A 27,889-nucleotide genomic window follows, 5' to 3' on the forward strand; every position below is an offset into this window, starting at 1 on the left:
GTTGATAAAAGTACCCTTCATCAGATGTGCTAAGAATGATTACTTATCCCTGTGGTCTTCCTCCAAAACCTATGTGCATCAGTCATTCTGTCATGTCTCGTGTGACCTCACGGACTATAGCCCACCAGGGTCCTCTATTCATGAGATTCTCCAGGCAAGAATACCGGAATGTTGCCGTTCCCTTCTCCAGGGGCTCTTCCCAACCCAGGGATCAAAACGTAGATTTCCTGCATTGCAGGCAGATTCTTTACCATCTGAGCTACCAGGGAAGCCCTCTGAAAATATATGACCTATTATAATGATGAGAAAAACATCAGACTACCTCAGCTTAGGAGCATTTTGGAAAATATCTAATCAACATTCCTCAAAACTGTCAAAATTCAAAAAAAGAAAAAAGTGAGAAACTATCACAGTAGAGATATCCTAAGCAGATGTCAGAACTAAATGTATTGTGGTACCCTGAATGGGATGTATCCTTGAATATAAAAAGGTCTTAGGTAAATACTAAGGAAGAGGTACTGGACAAAAAATGAATAAAGTATAGACTTTAATTAAAATAATATATTAATATTGACCCATTAGTTCTGACAGATGTACTAATGCAACATGTTAATAATAGAGGAGGTGGAGTGTTGGGTATATGGTAACTCTGTAGTGACATCACAACTCTTCTGTGAATAATGAAACCATCTTGAAAGAAAACATTTATTTAAATAATGAAGTTCCTCTCACTCTTCAACCATATCCTTTGTGGTTTCACAGCTCTAGGCTTTGTTTCAGTGCCACAGCTTGTAGGCACTGACTGCTTTTAATCAAGTGATGTCTCTCTTTCCATCTCATTCAAAGATGGATTATTCTGTTTATAGGATGTTTGGACAGATGCAAAACACAGAGGAATCAATGATGCAGAAGCCAAGGAAACATCCCTATCATTGCCAACATATGTGGACATGCAAAGGTAAGAATCCATAACCTTCCACGAGGCCACAGATTATACAGCTAGAATTTTCTATTGGTTTTTTAGTCTTAGATTTTTAATGAGAACTTTTAAGAACTACAACTGGAGTCTATTATTCAGAAAATTCATAATCTTATTCTGAAATAATCAGTTTACATACATGTCTCCCCATTAGACTGTGCAGTTTTCTATTTCTGCAACCCTTCTATTCAGTCTAGTTTCTGGCATATAATTATATGTTTATAAATATTGTTTAATTGAAAGTAATGAATCAGATCTGACTTGACCTATGTTGAAAATTAAGAAAGTATTATAATGCTTATTTTGTTGAAGCAATGTTATAAAGACTGGCATCTGAGTTTTGCTTCATGAACTGATATAAATATATAACTGTTAAAATATTAAAAAAATATTTCAAACAAAATTTAGAAAGATGGATGGCTATAATACTTAATTTTGCTTATGTTTCTACTTTAGACAGTAATTTTTAATATAATTCAATTCTTTTGATACTTTTGATATATTTTTCCCTTTTGGGATATATTTTTCCTTCCTGGGTGTCAATCCCACTGAATATTATCTATTTCCAGTCCAGGTGTACATAAAGGTAAATGACAAATTTTAGTGGAAATATTTTGACTACTTGATTGTCTAATAACCACCCATTTGATTATTATGTGAATTATAGTTTTGGAACAGAAGTGTTAACGTAAGAATAATATTCTTTCACTAATACTGGTGAATTCTACAGAGTACTTTGGTGGTTGGTAGTGAGAATGGGGGGAAATGTTGAAATGATTACAAAATTCTAGTGATACTAATAAGTTCTGGTGATAACAGTTCTGGGGGTATAATGTACAACATGATGACTATAGATATCAATTCTGTGCCATATACTAGAAAGCAGCAGTGAATGTGCATCATCAAAGTTATCACCACATCTGCACACAAAATGATAACTATGTGAAATGAGGACTGCATTACTATGGTTGAACCCAAGTGTCCTGCACACATCTCCTGCATTGTAGGCAGATTCTTTACTGCTGACCCACCAGGGAAGCCCTAATCACAGCCCAATGTATGTGTATGTCAAATTGCCCTGTTATAAACTTTAAACAAAATGTGATATGTCAATTATATCTTAATCAAGCTGAAAAAATTTAAAAAACAATGAAGTAAATAATTAAAAACCAAAACAAACAAACAAACAAACAAAAAAACAGAAAATATTTAATTATTAGATAAAGCATACTGGTGTCTTAGACTTCCCTGATGGCTCAGCAGTAAAGAATCTACCTGCAGTGCAGGAGATGCAGGAGATGTGAGTTCAATTCCTGGGTCAGGAAAATCCCCTGGAAAAGGAAATAGCAACCCACTCCAGTATTCTTGCCTGGAAAATTCTATGGACAGAGCAGTCTGGCGTTCTACAGTCCATAGTGTTGCAAAAAGTGAAACATGACTGGGCACACACACGCAATTGATTCATCTCTTATTTTGAATTGATAAAACCAGTTCTTTAAAGATAACTAAATATGTGTTCATGGTAACAGAATATGTATAGAGATTGTAGATTTCTTTCCATCACATTAAGACAATGTGTACTCTCAAAAGTTTGACATTTGTATTGTCAAGTACAAGCTGGCACTTGTCATCCACCTCCACAAGAATTAAATCATGTGTTGCTGCAGCTGCTGCTTTTCAACACATCCCCAAAAGAGTCTGGGGTAGAGAGCAGAGTGCACACATCTCCTCTGTGCTTGAGTGACAAGTCTTCGGATAAATACTTTCACGATCCAATTTTATGAGCCCAATTCTTGTATTTCTCCATAGCTAGAAAAACTCTAAAATCTGTCACGGTGAGATGACTGTTTCTGTGATTAGCAAAGCTTCACAAGAATAGCAGAAATCTTTTGGAAAAAATATATGCTTGATTGTACACATTCCACCTTCACCAAAATCATTTATGTACTGACCTTCCCCTTGCCTCTTTGGAGCAACTTTTCAGAGCCATCTGAAATGCTCTCTCCCAGGCTGCAGTCCTCATTTTGCCCCAAAGGAAACTTAACTTGTAACTCTCTAATGTAGTGCATTTTTTAAAGTCAACGGTTTGACTTATTTTCAAGTTTGTTTTAAGTGCTTAAATGTTTCAGAAAGAAAAATTAATCATTACAGATAACCCCAAATGTCCCAAATGGCATCAGACTGCTCTGAGACTGACCAGCATTGCCATGGTTACACTTGTTGCCACAGTGATAGGACTAACTGTTTGGGGTGAGTAAATTAAAGCTACACATTCAACTATAGAGATTAATATGTTTCCTTTGGAGTTGTTTTTTTCTTTTTAGACATTTCTCTAACTTTTTCAGAATCATTGTTCACATTTACCTAATATTCTCTTTCAATATTGTTTTATTTATGTTGGTATTAAATGACAAGGTTGATAATTTCATTAATTATTAATCATTTTCCCCTATATAGAGCAGGTAATAAATGTGATTTATACTCTGCTAGAAATTTTGTAATTAATTGGCAAACTGTGGGTTTGACAGTCACAATTTGCTGAAGTTTTATGTTTTGGCAAAAGCACTTTGTTGAAAAAGATTTGCACAATGTGAGAGTTGGGAATTAAGTTTTATTTGGGGCAGAAGGAAGACTGACTCCTGGAAGGTCGTGATTCAGATAGCTCTGAGAAGCTGCTCCAAGGAGGAGGGAGGGGAGAAGCTAGATTATACAGAAGTTTTGCAACAAAGGGTGGGTAATCTGAACACCAAAAGATTATTGTTAATCAAAGAAAATCAGATATCTCAAGTTAAGGAATTTGGCACTTGTTTATATATGGGAAGATGCAAGAGTCTGGGCTCACTGAAATCATTCCTTTCATATGCATCTCAGCTATCTGGGGCCTATATCCTGTGTTTTCATATCCTGAGCTTCTTTGGGGCTCACTCTCACAGGGAGTGGCTGCCATCTGATGGCGGTTAGATAGCAGGCATTCTCCTTGCTGAGTTCCCTTAGAGCTCACAGGCTCACTTTGGAGGGCTGCAATCGCTGATGATGGTGACATCCTTGTTTACTGATAAGGAAATACTTCATTTCTCAGTTGGTAAATAATGTAGGTTTGACAGTCCCAATCTATGAACTGAGGTTTTATATTTTGGTGAAAGTACTTAATTTTATGAAAGCTGATTTGGGAGAATGGCATTGAAACATGTGTAATATCATATATGAAACGAATTGCCAGTCCACGTTGGATGCAGGATACAGGATGCTTGGGCCTGGTGCATTGGGATGACCCAGAGGGATGCTACGGGGAGGGCGATGAGAGGGGAGTTCAGGATGGGAAACACGTGTATATCCGTGGCAGATTCATGTTGATGTATGGCAAAACCAGTACAACATTGTAAAGTAATTAGTCTCCAATTAAAATAAATAAATTTATAATAAAAAAAAAACTTACGGAGTTTACATATGACAATATTTTGAAGTTTTGACAAAATTTATCAGCTGTTTAAAAATTTAAGGCTGAGTTAAATTTAAGATTTATTGTAAAATGAGCTCTACTTCAACAAGAGCTACAGTCTTACCTATTATTGTTTCCATTTGCTGCATCCTATTACATGTTAGGAGTTGTGACAAATATCTTACATTTACTAACTTTCAGCCTTCCATCAACTCTAAGTTAATTAAATATTTCCCCTTTTTATATATGAAGAACCTGAGGAAAAGAGAAGCTACATCACTAGTTCAAAATCACACAGAATTCTAACCTATTATACCAAACAGAACCGTTCAACTTCAGCTTCTTCAGTGTTACTGGTTGGGGCATAGACTTGGGTTACTGTGATATTGAATGGTTTGCCTTGGAAACAAACAAATCATTCTGTCGTTTTTGGGATTGAATCCAAGTACTGCATTTCGGAGTCTTTTGTTGACCATGATGGCTACTCCATTTCTTCTAAGGGATTCTTGCCCTCAGTAGTAGATATAATGGTCATCTGAGTTAAATTCACCCATTCCAGTCCATTTTAGTTCTCTGATTCCTAGAATGTCGACGTTCACTCTTGCCATCTCCTGTTTGACCACTTCCAATTTGCCTTGATTCATAGACCTAACATTCCAGGTTCCTATGCAACATTTCTCTTTACAGTATCAGGCCTTGCTTCTATCACCAGTCACATCCACAACTGTGTATTGTTTTTGCTTTGGCTCCATCCCTTCATTCTTTCTGGAGTTATTTCTCTACTGATCTCCAGTAGCATATTGGGTACCTACCGACCTGGGGAGTTTCTCTTTCAGTATCCTATCATTTTGCCTTTACATACTGTTCATGGGGTTCTCAAGGCAAGAATATTGAAATGGTTTGCATTCCCTTCTCCAGTGGACCACATTCTGTCAGTCTTCTCCACCATGACCCATCCGTCTTGGGTGGCCCCACATGGCATGGCTTAGTTTCATTGAGTTAGACAAGGCTATGGTCCATGTGATTAGATTGGCTAGTTTTCTGTGAGCATGGTTTCAGTGTGTCTGCCCTCTGATGCCCTCTTGCAACACCTACCATCTTGCTTGGGTTTCTCTTACCTTGGAGGAGGGGTATCTCCTCACCGCTGCCCCTCCTGACCTTGAAGGTAGAGTAGCTCCTCTGGGGTCTCCTGCGCCCATGCAGCCACCACTCCTTGGACGCGGGGTAGCTCCTCTTGGCTGCTCCTGCGCCGTCGCAGCCTGGCACTCTCGGCTACCGCCCCTGACCTCGGATGTGGGGTAGCTCCTCTTGGCCCTGCTTCTGCGAGGTCCGTCACAGCCGGCAGGCTTCTGCCGCACGGTCCGTACAAGACCTTTTAGAACTAACACCCAAAAGACGTCCTTTTCATTATAGAGGACTGGAATGCAAAAGTAGGAAGTCAAGAAACACCTGGAGTAATAGAAAAATTTGGCCTTGGAATACGGAATGAAGCAGGGCAAAGGCTAGTAGTGTTTTGCCAAGAACACGCATTGGTCATAGCAAACACCCTCTTCCAACAACACAAGGGAAGACTCTACACATGAACATCATCAGATGGTCAACATTGAAATCAGACTGATTGTATTCTTTGCAGCCAAAGATTGAGAAGCTCTATACAGTGAGCAAAAACAAGACCAGGAGCTGACTGTGGCTCAGACAATGAACTCCTTATTGCCAAATTCAGACTTAAATTGAAGAAAATAGGGAAAACCACTAGACCATTCAGGTGTGACCTAAATCAAGTCCCTTTTGATTATACAGTGGAAGTGAGAAATAGATTTAAGGGACTAGATCTGATAGAATGCCTGATGAACTATGGACAGAGGTTCATGACATTGTACAGGAGACAGGGATCAAGACCATCCCCATGGAAAAGAAATGCAAAAAAGCAAAATGGCTGTCTGGGGAGGCCTTGCAAATAGCTGTGAAAAGAAGAGAAGCAAAAAGCAAAGGAGAAAAGGAAAGATATAACAATATAAATGCAGAGTTCCAAAGAATAGTAAGAAGAGAAAATAAAGTTTTCCTCAGTGATCAATGCAAAGAAATAGAGGAAAACAACAGAATGGGAAAGACTAGAGATCTCTTCAAGAAAATTAGAGATACCAAGGGAACATTTCATGCAAAGATGGGCTTGATAAAGGACAGAAATGGTATGGACCTAACAGAAGCAGAAGATATTAAGAAGAGGTGGCAAGAATACACCGAAGAACTGTACAAAAAACATCTTCATGACCCAGATAATCACGATGGTGTGATCACTCACCTAGAACCAGACATCCTGGAATGTGAAGTTAAGTGGGCCTTAGAAAGCATCACTATGAACAAAGCTAGTGGAGGTGATGGAATTCCAGCTGAGCTATTTCAAATCCTGAAAGAAGATGCTGTGAAAGTGCTTCACTCAATATGCTAGGAAATTTGGAAAACTCAGCAGTGGCCACAGGACTGGAAAAGGCCAGTTTTCATTCCAATCCCAAAGAAAGGCAATGCCAAAGAATGCTCAAACTACTGCACAATTGCACTTATCTCACACGCTAGTAAAGTAATGCTCAAAATTCTCCAAGCCAGGCTTCAGCAATACGTGAACCGTGAACTTCCAGATGTTCAAGCTGGTTTTAGAAAAGACAGAGGAACCAGAGATCAAATTGCCAACATCAGCTGGATCATGCAAAAAGCAAGAGAGTTCCAGAAATAGAGTTCCATCTATTTCTGCCTTATTGACTGTGCCAAAGCCTTTGACTGTGTGGATCACAATAAACTGTGGAAAATTCTGAAAGAGATGGGAATACCAGACCACCTGACCTGCCTCTTGAGAAACCTACATGCGGGTCAGGAAGCAAGAGTTGACTATGCCAAAGCCTTTGACTGTGTGGATCACAATAAACTGTGGAAAATGCTGAAAGAGATGGGAATACCAGACCACCTGACCTGCCTCTTGAGAAACCTATATGAGGGTCAGGAAGCAAGCAGTCTGTTATTATGGAACAACAGACTGGTTCCAAATAGGAAAAGGACTGCATCAAGGCTGTATATTGTCACCCTGCTTATTTAACTTATATGCAGAGTACATCATGAGAAATGTTGGGCTGGAAGAAGCACAAGCTGAAATCAAGATTGCCAGGAGAAATATCGATAACCTCAGATATGCAGATGACACCACCCTTATGGCAGGAAGTGAAGAGGAACTAAAAAACCTCTTGATGAAAGTGAAAGAGGAGATTGAAAAAGTTGGCTCAAAGCTCAGCTTTCAGAAAATGAAGATCATGGCATCTGGTTCCATCACTTTATGGGAAATAGATGGGGAAACAGTGGAAACAATGTCAGACTTTATTTTGGGGGCTCCAAAATCACTGCAGATGGTGATTGCAGCTGTGAAATTAAAAGACGCTTACTCCTTGGAAGGAAAGTTATGAACAACCTAGATAGCATATTCAAAAACAGAGACATTACTTTGCCTAGAAAGGTCCGTCTAGTTAAGGCTATAGTTTTTCCAGTGGTCATGTGTGGATGTGAGAGTTGGACTGTGAAGAAAGCTGAGCATTGAAGAACTGATGCTCTTGAACTCTGGTGTTGGAAAGACTCTTAAGAGTCCCTTGGATTGTAAGGAGATCCAACCAGTCCATTCTAAAGGAGATTGGTGCTGGGTGTTCTTTGGAAGGACTGATGCTAAAGCTGAAACTCCAGTACTTTGGCCACCTCATGTGAAGAGTTGACTCATTGGAAAAGACTCTGATGCTGGGAGGGATTGGGGGCAGGAGGAAAAGGGGACGACAGAGGATGAGATGGCTGGATGGCATCATCGACTCGATGGACGTGAGTTTGAGTGAACTCCGGGAGTTGGTGATGAACAGGGAGGCCTGCTATGCTGCAGTTCATGTGGTCACAAAGAGTCAGACACGACTGAGCAACTCACTGAACTGAACTGACACCAAATAGGTGCAAATGTAAATATATATTTTTAAACATTTTTATTATTTAGATAACTTTTTTTGTTGTTTCTACTTACATTTTCCTAAGTGAAATTCTCTGAGTCTCAAAGCTTATTATCCTTTGTCAAATTATAAGGCTAAAATGCTATAAACAAATGTCCTCTCAATCAGTATTTTGTAAATTTGTTTGCAGTTTCATATTATCCTATACAATGGACATGACCTTTGGCAAACTTTGGGAGATGGTGAGGGACAGGGAAGCCCAGCGTGCTGCATCCATGGGGTTGCAAAGAGTGGGCAACTGATCAACAACACTGACAGATAATTAAAAGGCCAAGGCTTATATTTGTAGGAATCTAACTAGTGTTACTACTTTTCTTCATTTCTTAGTAAGTCACCTAAGCATATATTCCTGCAGTGACAACCCCAGCGAGAGGTTCAGTAGTGAGAATGGAACCAAAGATTGCAACTGCATGAATCTTTCTCCCAGGAAGCAGCAGAACAGTACAAACTTCATAAGTAAGTGGTTTTATTTCATTGTGTTTTGGGGGAGGAAAACACCAGTTAACAGAAGAAAATGGTTCATCTGTGTGCATACGAGAGCTAACAAAAGAAGTGGCTGGCTAAATGGTCAAAGTTAATTGTTTACATATTTATGCTTCAATAAGGAAAAGAATTGTTCCTTAGTCACTAAGTCGTGTCCAACACTTTGTGACCCCATGGACTGTAACCTGCCAGTCTCCTCTGTTCATGGAATTTCTCAGGCAAGAATATTGGAGCAGATTGCCATTTTCTTCTCCAGGGGATCTTCCCAACCCAAGGATCAAACCCACATCTTCTGTATTGGCAATGGATTCTTTATCACTGAGCCACCTGGGGAAAGAAGGACAGAAGAATTGACTCTGATGGGAAAAACAGTATGGGTTTTTGGGAAAGACAAGTGGGTTTTTCAGAACACATTGGAACTAATGAAGTTTGTGACAGTGTCTATTTTAGCAGGCATGAGTAGTCTTTCCCTTTTCTTCGTGGCCATAAAATTTCCCCAGAGAAGGAACTTAAGGTAGGTTTCCTATCAGTCTCTTTCATGGGAGTTGTTTTTACCCTGAAGAGGGTATTCATGGCAGCCTCACTTCTCAGAAAGTAACTGAGCAGGACCCCATGGGGCCTTTCTGGGTGGGACAGAACTTCCCCCAAATCCTCTGCTTTAGCTCCTCTCTGAAGGGTCTGGCTAATAGTATTTGGTACATATTTCCAGAGGTGTTTTGTAGATGTTAAAAAAACCTCCCCCTCTCCAACAAATGGAAGATGTTAACTACTTGATGACCTTGAGTACAGAGCCCCAGGCCTGCTGGAGCCTAAGAACTGACGATGTTCACCCTTGTAACACTGCCTTATTCCCTCACCGTCAGCCATCAGAGAACTGTGCATGAGCTGATCACAGACCTTGCAACCTCCCTTCCTCATCTGGCTTTCAAAAGTTCTTTGCCAAAACCCTTCAGGGAGCTGTGACCTTTTTTTAGGGCAGAAGCCACCCTTCCTTGCATGGCCTTTCAATAAACCTTGCTCCAGACTGATGCTTTGCTTTGCTTGACACATGACCTGGAGTTAACAAGTTAACTTTTTGTCTGATTAAGCAAAGCTCAGAGGAGGCTTCTTCCTGCATCTGTTGAATCTCAAGTTGTTTTTCAGCTTAAAATAATTCTCATATAAAAATGGAATATTTTAGGCTGGTGAATTCAGGTCCTTTTCAGTATTTTGAAGATGGTTTTCTTATTGTAATTATTCACTCTGGTTCCTGTTAATCTGTTCAGGTTCACTACTTAGGTAAGTACTGCTCACTTACCTTGCAGCTGCTAAAACTCTTAAATACCACTGTCTCCAGCAGTCAACTTGTTGCTACTTCGAATGTTACAATTCTCTTACTAGTCAATAAACATATCACTATCTCTTCCTATTTTTCAAATTCTTAATTTGTTAATTTGATATCACATACTTATTAGGCAAATATAAAATACTTGGTTTAATGATGAGATGGCAAGAAACTTAAGAAAAAGTCCCTACCCACAAGATGCATATGTGTGTATGAGAAATAGTGAAGATATAATCAAATGCCTTTTTCATGTGAGATTTAACTGATGAAACTTTTTCCTGACAGAGGTCTAGAGTAGCTTCCTGTGTGAGGCATTAGAAACTTGAAAGGTAAGGTGAGCCCAGGATGTGGAGTGTGGTTAAGGATGATATGATAATAGATATTGTTTTGGAGCAAAGGGCTTGCTGCCTAACACATGTAAAATTCCATACTTGGCATCAGCTTTTGAGAGAAGGAGAAGCTTTATTGTGAGGTCAACCAATAAGGAGATAGCAGACATGTCTGTTAATCTGTCTTCCTAATCTGAGTTTCAATCATGCTTCTATGAATTAGGGGGGGAGGGTGATATGTAAAATTTCTGATATGGCATGTGTTGACTAAAGAAATATTCACAATCTGAAAGTCAAGAGTAATGTTTTATTTGGTGGGGATTTTTGGAACTCTGAGCCTGAGAGGCAGTAACCCTAAGAGAACTGCTCTGGGGAGGTGATGGGGGAGCTAGGATATATAGGAGTTTTGCATCAAAGGGCAGGTAATCAGGCAGTCAAAAGATTACTGTTAAATAAAGAAATCCAGAAATCACAAGTTAAGGAATTTAGCCCTTTTCTATGTATTTGTCGCTGTTGTTCAGTAACTTAGACATTTCTGATTCTTTGCGACGCCCTTGGACTGCAGCACAGCTAGGCTTCCCTGTCCTTCACTATCTCCTAGAGTTTGCTCCTTCATGTCAATGATGCCATCTAACCATCTCATCCTCTGTCAACCCCTTCTCATAGCTTCATTTAAAAACTTAATCATACACTACTTTGTATAAAATATGTAACTAAAGAGAACCTTCTGAATAGCACATTTAGTGCTCTGTGGTGACCTATATAGGAAGTAAATCCAAAAAAAAAGAAGGGATGTATGTATATATGGGCTTCCCAGGTGCTGCAGTGGTAAGGAATCCGCCTGCCAGTGCAGGAGGCACAAAAGATATGGATTCAATCCCTTGGTTCGGAAGATCTCCTGCAGTAGGAAATGGCAACCCACTCCAGTATTCTTGCCTAGAAAATTCCATCGACAAAGGAGTCTGGCAGGCTAGAGTCTGTGGGGTCACAAAGAGTCAGACAAGACTGAGCACACACACATGTGTATATGTATAGCTGATTCATGTTGCTATGCAGCAGAAACTAATATATTTCAAACCAACAAAAATTAATTTAAAAACACTCATGAATCAGATATTAGAGTACAAAACTCACTATTTGTAAAAAATATAGTGGGAAAAAGTTAAATTTTAAAAAGTCTCTTTACCCCTTCCTTTCTTCCTTCCCTCAGTCTCAGGAATTAGAGATGATCTAGATAAAATATTCTTGAGGAAGGTGGTAGAACATTTACATCTCAAGGCACACAGAGAGAAATGCAAGTTTCTCCTAGAAAATTAGCTTCCACTAACTGAATATGTGGACTTCCCAGGCAGCTCAGTGGTAAAGAATTCACCTGCCAATGCAGGCGATGCAGATTTGATCCCTGGGTCTGAAGATCCCCTGCAGGAGGAAATGGCAGTCCACTCCAGTATTCTTTCCTGGAAAATTCCATGGACATAGGAGCCTGGTGGGCTACAGTCCATGCGATCAAAAAGAGTTGTTCATGACTTACCATTAAACAACAACAGAAACTGAATACGCAAAAACCAGTTTTAGGATGCTCAAAGAGTTTCATCTTGAGCATTTTTGGGGCAAGATTTCCTTCAATTTCTAAATAGCCATTCTTGTCTCCAGGGGATATTTCCCACCCAGGGATCAAGCCCCCATCTTCTGCATTGCAGGTAGATTCTTTACTGTCTGAGCCACCAGGGGGTTACCTTTCTAAATAGCCGATTCAGTTTAAATTTGAAGAAGTAACATCACTCCCTCACACTCACATACCTCTCCTCAGATGAACTTGAATCAGCATTCAAGTTACCATAAAGACTTGCTAAGGAATGTCAATACCAGGAAGAGAGAGCAGGATTTGGACTCTCTCTCTATCTCACACACACCCACACACACACACAGAGTTCAGATTATATGTGCTAATATACTATGATAAAAGTACACATAGTTGATTTTAGTTGCATTTCTTATATAACAGAGAAATTAAATGCAAAATTGCACATATTAGATATTTTTATTTTTATTCTGTAAAATGCCTGTTCATCCTCTTTGCCCTTTTTGCAAAAAAAAAAAAAAAAGGAGTGCTTATTTTTTCTTATTTATGTGTTTATTTTAAAATATGAAAATTAACCTTTCTCATAAGTTATGATCATTTTCTAAGTATAAAACCCACCTAAAGCTATAAGCTTTTGCATAGTTAAATGCCATGAGTTATGCTAAAATATATGTATAGTCTTGATGTTGAGATGGGACTGTTGATGGCCAAAATCCTGGCTTTCTCTGCCCACCAAAGCCTAATAAAAAATATGGAGAGTTTGGAGGAGATAGAAAGGTGGCTTTAATTCTCAACCAGTGGAGAGGGCAAAACAGTAGGCTCATACCTCAAAAACTGTGTCTCCCCTCCCATGAAGAAATGAAAGTGTTATTCACTCAGTCTTGTCCCGTTCTTTGCAGCCCCATGGACTGAAGCCCACCAGGCTCCCCTCTGTCCATGGAATCCAGGCAAGAATACTGGAGTGGGTAGCTATTTCTTTCTCCAGGATATCTTTTAAGATGCAAGGACTCAGCTTCAAGTACAAATATTATTAATTTTTCTGAATATATAAATAAATTCCTCAATATAGATTTATTTTCTGAGTATAGATTTTATTCATTTCTGAGTATAGATTTATTTTAATGTTTTTTTTTCCAAGTTTTTCCTTTTCATGGTGATATGTCTGGAGGTCCTTGGGGCATAGAGATATTGGGATCATGATAAACATTTTGTTTTACAAAGTTACTGATAAAATATGCTGTGAAACCTATTATTCTGCATCAAATGTGACTCTGAAAAGGACATTTTTTTTTTTTTCTTTTTTTTTAAATTTTATTTTATTTTTAAACTTTACATAATTGTATTAGTTTTGCAAATATCAAAATGAATCCATCACAGGTATACATGTGCTCCCATCCTGAACCCTCCTCCCTCCTCCCTCCCCATACCATCCCTCTGGGTCATCCCAGTGCACCAGCCCCAAGCATCCAGTATCGTGCATCGAACCTGGACTGGCATCTCGTTTCATACATGATATTTTACATGTTTCAATGCCATTCTCCCAAATCTTCCCACCCTCTCCCTCTCCCACAGAGTCCATAAGACTGTTCCATACATCAGTGTCTCTTTTGCTGTCTCGTACACAGGGTTATTGTTATCATCTTTCTAAATTCCATATATATGCGTTAGTATACTGTATTGGTGTTTTTCCTTCTGGCTTACTTCACTCTGTATAATAGGCTCCAGTTTCATCCACCTCATTAGAACTGATTCAAACGAATTCTTTTTAATGGCTGAGTAATACTCCATTGTGTATATGTACCACTGCTTTCTTATCCATTCATCTGCTGATGGACATCTAGGTTGCTTCCATGTCCTGGCTATTATAAACAGTGCTGCGATGAACATTGGGGTACACGTGTCTCTTTCCCTTCTGGTTTCCTCAGTGTGTATGCCCAGCAGTGGGATTGCTGGATCATAAGGCAGTTCTGTTTCCAGTTTTTTAAGGAATCTCCACACTGTTCTCCATAGTGGCTGTACTAGTTTGCATTCCCACCAACAGTGTAAGAGGGTTCCCTTTTCTCCATACCCTCTCCAACATTTATTATTTGTAGACTTTTGGATCGCAGCCATTCTGACTGGTGTGAAATGGTACCTCATAGTGGTCTTGATTTGCATTTCTCTGATAATGAGTGATGTTGAGCATCTTTTCACGTGTTTGTTAGCCCTCTGACATATATCACAGCAGGATCCTCTATGACCCACCGCCCAGAATATTGGAAATAAAAGCAAAAATTAACAAATGGGACCTAATTAACCTTAAAAGCTTCTGCACATCAAAGGAAACTATCAGCAAGGTGAAAAGACAGCCTTCAGAATGGGAGAAAATAATAGCAAATGAAGCAACTGACAAACAACTAATCTCAAAAATATACAAGCAACTCCTACAGCTCAACTCCAGAAAAATAAATGACCCAATCAAAAAATGGGCCAAAGAACTAAATAGACATTTTATTTTTCAGAGTGGTTTTCCCCTGATGCCTTTTAGATATCTAGGCATTTAGCCTCTCTGTTTAAGTTTTTCTATCTCCTATCTATTTCTAAACTATACGACCTTTAGTAAGTTATTTTAGTTGCCCTCTTTATTCTTTGCTTAACCTTAGCTTTAGCATCTTTATTTATGAAATGTGGAACATGAAGTTAATAATTTTATGTCATAAATGTCATATAAAGAAAAACATTTTATACATTCATATGAATAAAGAACTCAGGAAACTACTTAATTGTAGCCCTTAATAGTAGGGACAGGGAAGACTGGCGGGCTGCAGTCCATGGGTTTACAAAGGGCTGGACACCACTTGTGTGCTTAGTCATGTCTAACTCTTTGTGACCCCATAGACTGTAGCCCACCAGGCTCCTCAGTCCATAGGGATTCTTCAGGCAAGAATACTGGAGTGGGTTGCTGTGCCCTCCTCTAGGAGATCTTCCCAACCCATGGATCAAATCCAGGTCTCCTGCATTGCAGGCAGATTCTTTACTGTCTGAGCCACAAGGAAAGCCCAAGAATACTGGAGTGGGTAGCCTATCCCTTCTCCAGGGGATTTTCCTGACCCACGAATCATACTGGGGTCTCCTGCATTGCAGGCGGATTCTTTATCAGCTGAGCTACCACTTAGCTACTGAGTAACAAAAACGACTATTTCTGGCATTTATCTCTTTGTCTGCAAAGAGTCAGAAGTGACTTAGCAACTGAACAACAACAATCTCTTTAAAGACCATCAGTGGAGGAGGCGTTCATCTCTTAAAAGTGAGACAAAAATTTTTTTAAAAGAAATTGTTTACAAAATTAGTGCCATAATTGATTTTGATATCCAAACCTTGTTTTCAAGTCTATTTCTTCTTTTTTTATGTTTTAGGAAACCATAGCCAAAACTTATGCCCTAATGGCTGGGTGCAGAAGAAAGGGAAATGCTATAACTTTTTCAAAAACTATCAATCATGGATCGATAGCCAAAAACTCTGTTCAACAATGAAATCACATCTCTTGGTGATCCAAGATAAGGCTGAATTGGTAAGAGCTCATTTGCCATGAAAAAGGAAAACAAAAAAACAAAAAAGCCCTTTTAAAACTAAGAGAAGAGCTTCTGTGTGCTCAGTGGTGTCTGACTCTTTGTGACCCCATGGACTATAGCCCACCAGGTTCATCTGTCCATGGATTTCCCAGGCAAGAATACTGGAATGGGTTGCCATTTCCTTCTCCAGGGAAATCTTCCCAACCCAGGGATCAAACCTGGGTCTCCTGCATTACAGGCAGATTCTTTACCGACTGAACCACCAGGGAAGCCCAGAGAGGTACTCATCAAAGGCGCTACCCATATCTGACAATATTCCTGGTATCTTGGATAGGACAGATGGAGGCTCCTTAGTGTTATTATTTATTTTCCCCATAAACATCAGTCTTCTTCAAGACTGCACATCGGTAGGCGAAAGGATAGCTATCTCTCCTTTGGGAAGACATTAATTCCTAGTTTTTGCTTCAAATTCTCTTTGCACCCTTTCATCAGTTGCTGTGTATATCATCCTCATGAATTCCATTAAGTAGCAAATACCTTTACACAACATATGCAAGAATACTTCAGAAACCTTTCCATATTAATTTCCTACCTTAAGTATGTAGAAAACCTCTTCAACTTTCTTAAGATTTTCCTGATTAGGAGGATAAATAGCAAAACCTTTTAAAGTCTGAACAAAGGTCAGAAGAAGCTGTTTTAATAGTGTAACAATTCATTTCCTCTGGATCCCTGTCACAGGATTTCTTACAGAGCAGTATACAAGATGGAATTTACTTTTGGATTGGATTGAACATTTCTTATCCACAAAATACGTGGACCTGGCTGGATGGCACCCCATTAAATCTACAACTGTGAGTATTTGGCATTTGAGTGCGTGTGTGTGCCCAGTCATGTCCAACTCTTTGCGACCCTATGGACTGTCACCTGTCAGGCTGCCCTGTCCATGGAATTTTCCAGGCAAGAATACTGAAGTGGGTTACACTCCAGAGGATCTCCCCAACCCAGGGATTAAACCAGAGTCTCTTGCATCTCCTTCATTGTCAGGCAGATTATTTAACACTGCATCACCTGGCATTTGAGTTCTATAGGGGGAACTTAATAGTTCAACAGCCAGTCCCTTCTAGGGGCTGCCTGAACCTGCAGGGAGCCAACTTGTTCCTACAGATTGAAGACTTTAATCTTTGTTAGTGTATAAATGATCAGGAAATTTGCCTTAGAGAAACAGACTCCTAAACTAATTTATTTTCATATTTGGCTTTCTTTTAGCTTACAGATAATGCTAGAGGTATAAATGGAAAATCATATCAATGCAAAATTCTCTAAATTTAAATTCTTATTACGTATTTCTTAAGAAAAGAGGTTTACAGAATAATTCTTATCTTTTAAATTGGAGTATAACTGCTTTGCAGTGTTGCATTAGCTTTTGCTGTAGTACAGCATGAAATGGTTACATGTATACATATATCCCCTCTCTCACATGCAAAATAAAGATCTTAGAAGACTGCTATGATCTGCATGTTTGTATCACCCCAAAATTCATGTGTTAAAATCCTAACCACAATGTATTAATACATCATGATGTATTAAGAAATAGGACCTTTGAGAGATGCTTAAATCATGAGGGTGGAGCTTTCACAAAGGTAGTTTCCCCCACCCCAATAACTGGGAAATATTAAGGAAAAATTTACATGTAACACAACAGACAGCCATTTGACTCTCTTCAAATTCTATTATCCCAATAAACAGTATCTGTATCTATTTTATGTACCTCGTTCATTTCTGTTTAAATTCTATGTGTAGAGAGTACTGAATCTTTGGGGATTCTGTGCTGATCCTCAAAACACAGGCAGAAGGTTTGGAGTGTCCAGGGCAAAAACTTCTATTCTTATTATCAAGGCTTGGAGGATCATTAAAAGTTGATTTAACTTCTTGAAAATTTGAAATTTGTGGTATCTCTTAAAGAGATGTGATATGGAGGAAATGAAGAAAGAAAATAGAGATGTTTGAGAGTGATACAGCAGACTTATCAGGCTGGCTGAGGGGAAGTAAAAATTGCTCAAAAGAAGGAAGTAACTCAGCAAATGAATGTTCTTAACCAGAGACTATTTACAATATCTTTTGTTAAAATTCATACTCTGTACTCACATATGCCACAATCTCTGTACACCCTCCACACTAAATTAACTTAAAAAATTTATCTCTGATTATTTTTAATGGATATCACCCAGCATATTTTTTTCTAGAAAATCAGCATTGACCCTTTTTTATTTTTAAATATTTTATTTTTAAGTTTTGTTGGAGTATAGTTGATTTAACATGTCCAATTAGCTTCAGACAGAGAAGGTGATGGCACCCCACTCCCGTACTGTTGTCTGGAAAATCCCATGGATGGAGGAGCCTGGTGGGCTGCAGTCCATGGGGTCGCAAAGAGTCGGACACGACTAAGCGACTTCACTTTTACTTTTCACTTTCATGCATTGGAGAAGGAAATGGCAACCCACTCCAGTGTTCTTGCCTGGAGAATCCCAGGGATGGGGGAGCCTGGTGGGCTGCCATCTATGGGGTCGCAAAGAGTCGGACACAACTGAAGCGACTTAGCACCACCAGCAGCATTAGCTTCAGATGTACAGCAAAGTGAATCGGTTATACATATACCCACTCCTTTTACCATTATATTTTTCGTATAGAATGTGATGCTTGGCCACCCACATGCAAACCTGCTTAGAATTATTAATTTGCTAATCTGATTCTTTAAGTTGAGTATTTTCTGATTTCTAAGATATTTTGCAGCTTATTTGTTTAAGACAGGAAAACCAGAATTTAGGGGAAGTTTCCTTCTTTTATGTTAAGGATAAAGAATCTGGGTATATCCTTATACACCCACATGCACAGAAATTTTCTTGTTGAGGTGTCTATGTGAGTTTACAAATTTTAAAAGGGAGTTGATCTTTGTAGAAGCAAAGAGGCTCATTACAAACAGTGAAAAAAGATTTTTGAAAGGGCTCATTCTATTCTGGCTCCTATAACAAAATACCACAGGCTTGGTAGCTTATAAGCAACAGAAATGTATTTCCCACAGTTCTGGAGTGTGGGATTCCAAGATAAAAGTACCCGAATGATCTTGTTTTGTTAAGAGGATTCTTCTTGGTTTGCAGCCAGAGCCTTCTCAATATGTTCTCACATAGTGGAAGGGGCTGGAGATCTCTCTAGAATCTCCTTTGTAAGGAAATAATTCCATTCATGAAGGTTCCACCCTCATGACTTAAGCATCTCTCAAAGGTCCTAATTCCTAATATATCATTTTGAGGTTAGGATTTTAACATACGAATTTTGGGGTGATACAAACATGCAGATCCTAGTGGTCTCCTAAAATCTTTAGTTTTTGCATGATGGAATGGATTGGGAAACCAATGTTTCTTACATTTTAATTTTCATTTTAATTCCACATAGTAATGATATTTACAAATGACTGTTTGGGTTAGAAAACTATTTAGAGGAACTCCTTCATTAAATAAATTGCTTTTAATGTGCATTTGCTCTCTAAATATTGCAATGTCTCAAAACTCCAGATTGGAGAGTACATTCTTCCTAAGAAGAGAGAAAACACAAGATACACAGAATTGTGCTTTTAGCAGAGTGAGAACAGATATCTGGGAAAGAGTCCAGCTTTCATGGGAGTCACTAGCATGTTGCCTTTTCCTCCATAGATTTCAAGTTCTTGGAGAGGTTGAAGATGATGCTTGTGCTTTAATAACAAAAAAGGGTGTTTTTTCTGAAAAGTGCCCCATTCAGAATTACTGGATTTGTCAAGGTGTTGTTCCTTCATCTACAGACACTGACCTCTGAATTGATCACAGGTATAAATCTTCCTCTTTAAAAAAAGTATGCATTTTTGTGGAAACACTTTGTTTCTACAACAAATATTATTGTGGTAGTGCTGATAATAGTGTGGACGTGGGTCACTACCCATCTAGGCAATCAGCCTTGAGTTCTTGGCTCTACCAGAGGACTTAAATGACATTTTCATAGTCATCTCTCATGAATGATACTGACTGTTTCAGACAGAAACTATTGCTTTGTGTCCTCAAGAATTCTCTCCCTACACCTTGCCTTCACCATTAATGGAAAAACTTTTTACTTTTTCAAAGATAAGCCATTGGATGTTACATTTTTGAATTTTCTACCATTGAATCTACACATTCGTCTGTGTCTTGTCACTTTTTTCTCTCCATTTCCAAAAAAAAAAAAAAAAAAAAAAAGCCACACTTCTTTCTATCTAAATCAGATCTCCAAGTCTACGGTCAGGATTGCATCCATTTAATTTTTTTCAAGGAGATCCCTTCCTTGATTATGTCTTCTTTAACCTCTCTCTTCTTATGCCTTCCTTTACAAGAAAATTGTTCATTAACCACATGAGTCTTTTGGTTTCCACCCAGTTTTCCTCATCCGTTTTAAGTCAAATTTCCTAAAATTTTTTATACTTGCCTTCCTCTTTCTGTTTCTCAGTCCACATTCTAAAATGTAGTTTCTGCTTTTCCTACTATTGCTCTGACGTGTTCTCTCCACACTTTTGACTAAATACAGTCAGGACTGTTTACTTTCACTTTATCTCTCAGCGGTGTTGCTCCTTGTTGACCTGGCATTCATTTTTGAAACATTTTTTAACCTTAGCACCTATGATGCAAAGTTTTCTTGAAATTCTCTCTACCTGTCCAACTAGTCCTCCTCAGTATTTTCTGCAACATCTATTCTCTCGTCTGATCTCTTGAATAATGATATTCCTCAGAGTTCTTGTGGGTCCTCTATTACACGCAACTATTGGCTAAACTCATCCACTCTATAACTTCAACCGCTATCCATTTATTTTATTTTTAAATAATTTTTATTGATGTGTAGTTGATTTACAATGTTGTGGTAGTTTCAAGTGTACAGCAAAGTGAATCAGTTATCAGTTCAGTTCAGTTCAGTTGCTCAGTCATGTTGGACTCTTTGCGACCCCATGGACTGTGGCATGCCAGGCTACCCTGTTCATCACCAACTCCCAAAGCTTGCTCAAACTCATGTCCATCGAGTCAGTGATGCCATACAACTGTCTCATCTTCTGTCATCCCCTTCTCCTCCTGCCTTCAATGTTTCCCAGCATCATGGTCTTTTCCAATGAGTCAGTACTTTGCATCATATGGCTAAAGTATTGGAGTTTCAGCTTTAGCATCAGTCCTTCCAATGAATATTCAGGACAGATTTCCTTTAGGATTAATTGGTTTGATCTTGCAGTCCAAGGGACTCTCAAGAGTCTTATCCAACACCACACTTACAGTTATACATATACATATATTCATTCTTTTTTTAAAGAGTCTTTTTTACATATAGGTCATTACAGAGTATTAAGTAGAGTTCCTTATACTATACAGCAGGTTCTTATCAGTTATACATATAAAACAACTAATTTCATATGTACTTGAGTGTATATGTTGGGGCTTCTCTGGTAGCTCTGTGGTAAAGAATTTGCTTTCAACACATGCGGGTTTGATCCCTGGGTCAGGAAGATCCCCTAGAGAAAACCCAGTCCAGTATTCTTGCCTTTGAAACCCCATGGATGGAGCAGCCTGGCAGGCTACAGTCCTTGGGGTCACAAAAGAGTCAGACACAACTGAACTACTAAACAAGGGTGTATATGTCAGTCCCAATCTCCCCAATTCATTGACTACTCCCAAACCCATACTTCTAGCCCAGACCTTATTATAGAGGATTGCCCATTGGACATCTCTATATACATCTACATCTCAAGACCCATTAACTAATGAACTTAAACAGATTAGCTTAGTGGATTGGTAGCAACATGCTCACTCTAGTTCAAGCCAGAACTTTTGGAGTCAACCATGACTTCCTCCTTCTTCTCTCTCTCAATATTCAAAAATTCATTTAAACCCTGTCAATTTTATCACACGATTATTTCTGGAGTCTGTCTCTATACAGACTTTATTAATCACCCAATCATCTTAGATTATTGCTCTAGCTTTTCTGTCTGCTGCAGTCCATTCTCCATGTTGTCATCATGGTTTAGATTCTTTGAACCTCACATCCCCTACATTACTCACCACCTAATTTCCTTCAGTGGCTTTTCACAGTTTAAACCTTTTACCAGCTCCTCCAGCCGCTCTTTATTCCTCCCCCACCTCCATGCTGGTAATGATGCAAGCACACTAACCCTGTTTCGGTTCCTCAAATGTGGCATGCTGTCTTTTGCCTCTAATCTAATCATATGTTTGCTTCAGCTCAACAAACACTGTTCCCTTTCTCACTCTTCTGTTCAACTCTTCCTTATTTTTCAGGTCACCAGTGAAATGTCATTTGCAAGAAAATACTTCTGTGACTATTGTCCACTCCAGGCTAAATTGTAAGGATTTAATATATATTTTCATAGTTCCCTGTGCTGATTTTAATCTTAACATTTAGAACCTTTTTTTTTCTTAACCATTGTTTAATTATTCATATTTCTTCATGTGCTGTAAACTCTGTAAAGTGAATAATCCTCATCATTGTGTGAACAAGATGTGTGATTCATACTGGTAGATAAGTACTTTTTAATGTTATCAAGTATGTATTTGCAATATGTTCCCCAGCATCATTTTTACTAGTTAGGTAGAGTTTTCCCTAGTTTTGATAAACAAAACCTGCATACAGAGAAATAAAGTCACTGCTGTTTTTGTTTTTGTTTTTTTTTAAATAAATACCAGTGTTAGATTTACAGACTAATAAATAAAAATTTCCAGGTTTCTTGCTTGTTTGTGCTTTTAACCAAGAACCTACATTGAGGCTTGGAGCTGAGAGATTACTAATGTTTGCTGATTGACTTTAAATTCACCAAGAAAACTATTTTAAGGTCTTAGATCCATTAACAGCAAAATTTAAAGATCATAAAAGAATTTTAAAAATGTATTTCAAATTCATACGTATAAACAGAAATAATTACAGCTTTGTAGGGAAAGAAATATAAAATGTTCAACTCAAAAAATTTAAATGCAAAGAGCATAAAACCATGCTTACTTAATATAACAAATGCAAAAATATGTACCGTTTTATTAATATGAACATTTGAGAAATGTCAAAAAAAATTGATAAACATTACAGTTGAAGGGAAGGGGAGAAAGATTAAGAGATCTGAGGATCTCTTGTTTCAATGATTTTTGAAACACTGGTTTTGATGCAAACGTTTAAACATTTAAATATTATGAAAGAATTAGTCTGCACATTGAGTATTGCCTTGGAAAGAAAGTGAAAGTCATTCAGTCGTGTCCAACTCTTTGCTGTCCGACTCTTTCTTTGCTGTCCGTCCGACTCTTTGCTCTCTGTCCAACTCTTTCTTTGCTTTCCGTCCAACTCTTTGCTGTCTGATTCTGCGACCCCATGGATTATACAGTCCATGGAAATCTCCAGGCCAGAATACTTGAGTGGGTAGTCTTTCCCTTCTCCAGAGGATCTTCCCAACCCAGGGATTGAACCCAGGTCTCCCGCATTGTGGGCGAATTCTTTACCAGCTGAGCCACAAGGGAAACCTAAGAATCCTGGAGTAGGTAGCCTATCCGTTCTCCAGCAGATCTTCCCGACCAAGGAATGGAACCAGGGTCTCCTGCATTGCAATCTATGCCTTAGATCAAACCAAAAATACAACTCCAAGAAGATAAGAGAATCAATAACTAAAATCCGAATAGTAAGCTACCCATAAGTATTGAATTACTATTCTGGGACATCCGTCCATAGATATCACATATTAATGGAGTTCATATCCCCATTTCCAAGTGAGCCCTCTTTTTTTTCCAACAAATTGAATGATAAGGTTTGAAGATTTATTAACCACTATTGCTGTCGAGTCACTTAAATCCTGTCTGACTCTTTGTGACCCCATGGACTGCAGCACACCAAGCTGCATGTGGTTCTCCAGGCAAGAATACTGGAGGGGATTGCCGTTTCCTTCTCCTAAGTGATTCCTCTCAAGTCAAATGAAGTGTCACATGTTCACTCTCACACAATGATGAAGTTATATTTCTCATTTTTCTCCATTTATATTCAGTAGTGTTGAACACTTTGGGTTTCCCATCAATCATTGTAAAAATTAGCATGTTACTTTCCTGTTTTGTTTATGCTTATTAGTATATAAATACATATATGCATGTGTATCTTTATATTTACATGCATATGCATTATACTTAAAGTATAATACAAATTATAATCAAGGATAAAAAAGTTTTCACTCTTAGAAGTTGTCTTCTCATAATTTGAGATATTAAATGTCCAATTCTAACCATACTTATCTATTATCGCCCCCCAATGGACATGTGAGAGAATATTTGTGATTTTATTTAAAAAACACCAAAACTCTCAATTTGCTTTTACAAAGTAACTTTATTTTAATACTAATTCATATACTTAGGGCAGGCTTTTAAAAAATCTATGTCACTAAGTAATGAAATAGCATTAGGTCCCATAAAAGCCATGAGTCATACAAAGGGATTTTTTGACATTGTTACTCTATTGTTAGAGAAGGCTGATACAATGACCATATAATTTTTAAAATTATAACTTGAAACAGTGTATTTTTCTATTTGATTTTGGACACTCCAGTATTAGAAGGCTTACAGGTCTAATATGTGAGTATTGCAGCATCTGTATCCTAGAAAATATGCATTGTTCTCATTTTATGCTTCTGCAAATATATGTAAACGGATTTATGTGTCTGAAGTTAAACTGTTGCTACACTGGTGCTCTCAGAGGCCCAGATTCAGCTCTCTGACCAAACGAAAATGACCTTTAACTTCACCTAAAAAGCAATAAGTAATATAGAAGCAAATAATTTTTTCATTAGGCAGATAACTGTCGTCTTTGCCACCATGCACTTTTCCTCGTTTTGTCATGTGAGCTTACAGCTGAGATCTGTGCACCTCTGTCTGCATCCGTGTCACATACCAGCCCAGACTCTCTCCTGAATTCTAGAACTGTACATCCCACTTCCTGTGAAGCGTTTCCCCCTGGAATTCCTGCCAACTCCTAAAATTCAGTAATTCCAAAATATCCTTTTCCTGCTGTGTCAGTTAGTAATCCCACTGTTCCTCTGATTGACTTCCTAAAGGGAAACATGGAATTTATTTTTTTAAACATCTATTCTTCATCTCATTGTCTGATATTTTCTGGGAGTTTATCTCTGAAAGAGTTTCTGAGTCACTTAACTCTTCTCTATTCTTCTACCACCATTTCTGACACTGCTTTTATCGTTTCTTCTTTCAATCAATTGAAAAGACTTTCAAATAATTTCTTGACCCATCAAGTATCTAGTATCTTTAAAGAAATAACCTAAAGGTACTTGAAGTTTAGAGCATCAGTTCTAAACTTCACTACTTCAGTTAGTATAGCAAATAATTCCCCCTGAATCTGGCCCTGGGTCTCCTTCCCTCTTTTTCTCCCTCCCCGATCCCCACTTTCAGCTCCAAATTTTATTCTTTCCCCTCTCATTCTGGTGCTTCCAGACAATTATAGCTTCTCAATTTTGTAGCATTTGCTAACCTCATATATGCTTTTCACTCTGCTGCCAGTGTTTTTCCTGAAAATGTTCTTCCTTGAATATCTCCACTTTCTTAACTTGTCAATTAAAAAATATCTTCTCTAGGCACCTCTTTCTCAAATTTTGGACACTTTCTATCTTGTGCTACCAGTGAACCTTGCATACTTCATATCCATTTAATTTTGTACTTTTTACACTGTTTGATAATTCAATGTTTGAAGGTTCATCTATTCAGTGTCTGCTTTTCTAGACAAATTATAGGCAATGCTAAGTTTCTTGTCCCATTTATTCTATTCTAGTTTTCAATTAAAATAATTTTATTTACTCCCAATACAGGAGAACAATGAAGTAATAATATAACACAAGCTGTTAAAATTAAGACCTTAAAAACAAAGTCCTGAGTTTTCTAAGAAACCATGCAATGTTTGGTTTTAATTAGGAAAGAGATTTTCTCTTTTTGTCTTTTATGTGACTCTGTATGGTTCTTTCCCCTATTCATGTTGAGATTGAAATAATCAAATAAACATTTATAAACAATGGGAATGAGGAGAGAACAGAGAGGAAAACAAAATGAGAATGAGGGTGAGAAGAGAGCTTAGAAAAATGGAATTGATATGGTCGATAACAGAAGATGTAACAACGAGACTCTGCTAAGTTATTTTCCTAAATTCTTACGAGTCCAGTATGTGTTCTCTTTTTACAACTGTTTAAATTTCTATCAATGAGTATACATGAAGCACCCGTAGGATGCAGAACACAGATTTCACAATTATTTCAAGAAAACAATGTTTTACAAAGAGATATTGTTAACCTTGAGTAAACATGAAGATAATATCTTCTGAAGAGTTACACATTCTGACATACAACCTAATTCATTTTCTCAAATAGAGAGCAGTTTGCGCAGCAAGGTTCAAATCACTTCCTCACCCACCTGCCCCCCAAAGTTGTACTATTCATGATGTCCATTGCACAATAGGTCCTTGGCATTCACAAATAGCACTCTGCGAGTTCACATTGTTTACTCATCACCTTGATTCTGTCACATGACAGTCTGAATGTGAAATCTTTTTATTACTGTTTCATTGTTTCTTCTATGTGTTCGGTGTGTGAAAGTGATTCACTCAACTAGTAAGTCAACATGTTATGCACTATTCTTGTGTTGAACTACACTACATTATTCATGAGTGAATCTCATGAAGTTATGCAAATATTGCAAAACTAAAAGAAAATCAACTAGGACTGATAATGAAATTAACAGTAAAAATATCAGAATTCTTACTTAACAAAACAAGCAATTTTGAATGACATTAGTCAATTCATATTATTAAATCTCTTGAAATGTCATCGAAAATTTTCATACATATTTTAATGTATTACCTATCAGATTTGATTCTAAAAGCAATTTGGGAACTTTTAAATATGCTGTGGCATATACATCTTGAATGCCAAGAATGTAACAGATTTATAAAAATTGACTTAGAGGTTTTGAGTGAAATATCAATGAACATTTCTAAGCATGAATTTCATGTACCTTTATATTAACATATTTCTTTCTGAAGGAATAAAAATTACATTTTATGTAAAGTATGTTAAATCTAGGGTGTCTTAACTTTTTGATGTGCATATGTCTGGTTTGCTGCAAATCCATTTGCTAACTAAATGGGTACTGGCACTGCTGACCCCAATTTTGTGTAAATAGGCACATTCACCAATCCCAATTATTTTAAACCTGAAACAAAACACAAAAGGGGGGGGAAAAAAAGGGCCACAGAATGAGTGGATACTGAAGAAAATTATTGTCTTCTCTCAGATTTTATTCTAACCCAACATCATATTATTTGAATATAAAGCAAAGTGAATTCATATGTTTTGCCTGTCCTAAAACATAGCTTTATAAACTGTATAGTCCTTGGAATTCTCCTGGCCAAAATACTGGAGTGGGTAGCCATTCCCTTCTCCAGGGGATCTTCCCAACCCAGGAATCAAACCCAGCTCTCCCACACTGTAGGCAGATTCTTTGCCTTCTGAGCCACAAAGGAAGCCCGAGAATACTGGAGTGGATAGCCTATCTCTTCTCCAGGGGATCTTCCCAACCCACTAATCAAACTGGGGTCTCCTGCACTGAAGGCAGATTCTTTACCAGCTGAGCTACCAAGGAAGCCCTTATACACTCAAAATATCAATAATCTATATGATGAAGAAGGGAAGGCTCTATTACCAAATATATTTTAAATGTTGTATAATATTCTAATTATTTAACATCTTTGAAAACTAATTTTTATTTCACCTGTATTATTATGGAATAATACATATTACACCTCTCACAGTTTCTGTACAGATTGTATGGTACAATGATTATATGAAGCATTGTGTTTGGAATATTATAGGCTTTAAATAATTTGTATAATAACTTGTGTTACCATTTTGTTTCCTGGGCTCATTTTTTCTCCACCAGAGGGAAACTTCCAGGAGAACAGTGTGTATGGATTATAACTCAGATCTCTCCATGATGGGAAAGGCTCTAAGCACCGGTTTCAGGGGTGTCAGTTATATACTCAGGACTTACCAGTCCTGGTTGTATAGCGTTCCATCGATCCACTTCCAAGTCTGCCCTGCTT

At 38.0% G+C, this 27,889-nt stretch overlaps 1 protein-coding gene across 2 annotated transcripts; it reads left to right on the top strand.

Annotated features, from left to right (window-relative positions):
- Positions 1-789: 789 nt before the first annotated feature.
- On the top strand, positions 790-27,889 carry LOC106701531 (killer cell lectin-like receptor subfamily F member 1). 2 transcript variants are annotated; one of them, XM_014482844.2, is made up of 7 exons: positions 790-958; positions 3,131-3,229; positions 8,774-8,902; positions 15,560-15,714; positions 16,454-16,566; positions 19,423-19,572; positions 22,048-27,889. In XM_014482844.2, exons 1-6 carry the CDS (start codon positions 820-822, stop codon positions 19,559-19,561), a joined length of 774 nt encoding a protein of 257 aa, XP_014338330.2. In that variant the 5' UTR covers positions 790-819; the 3' UTR covers positions 19,562-19,572; positions 22,048-27,889. The 2 variants fall into 2 exon arrangements, with proteins under 2 accessions (XP_014338330.2, XP_014338329.2); XM_014482843.2 differs by lacking the exon at positions 19,423-19,572.

Source organism: Bos mutus, chromosome 5, assembly GCF_027580195.1.
Source record: "Bos mutus isolate GX-2022 chromosome 5, NWIPB_WYAK_1.1, whole genome shotgun sequence".
NCBI classification, from domain to species: Eukaryota; Metazoa; Chordata; class Mammalia; order Artiodactyla; family Bovidae; genus Bos; species Bos mutus.

Excerpts from the sequence above, each read along its gene's own strand:
- LOC106701531 (XM_014482844.2), top strand. The coding sequence starts at position 820 with ATGTCTCTCTTTCCATCTCATTCAAAGATGGATTATTCTGTTTATAGG. Across the intron at positions 8,903-15,559 it reads GAACAGTACAAACTTCATAA|GAAACCATAGCCAAAACTTA; the intron begins GTAAGTGGTTTT and ends TTTATGTTTTAG. Across the intron at positions 16,567-19,422 it reads ACCCCATTAAATCTACAACT|ATTTCAAGTTCTTGGAGAGG; the intron begins GTGAGTATTTGG and ends TTTCCTCCATAG.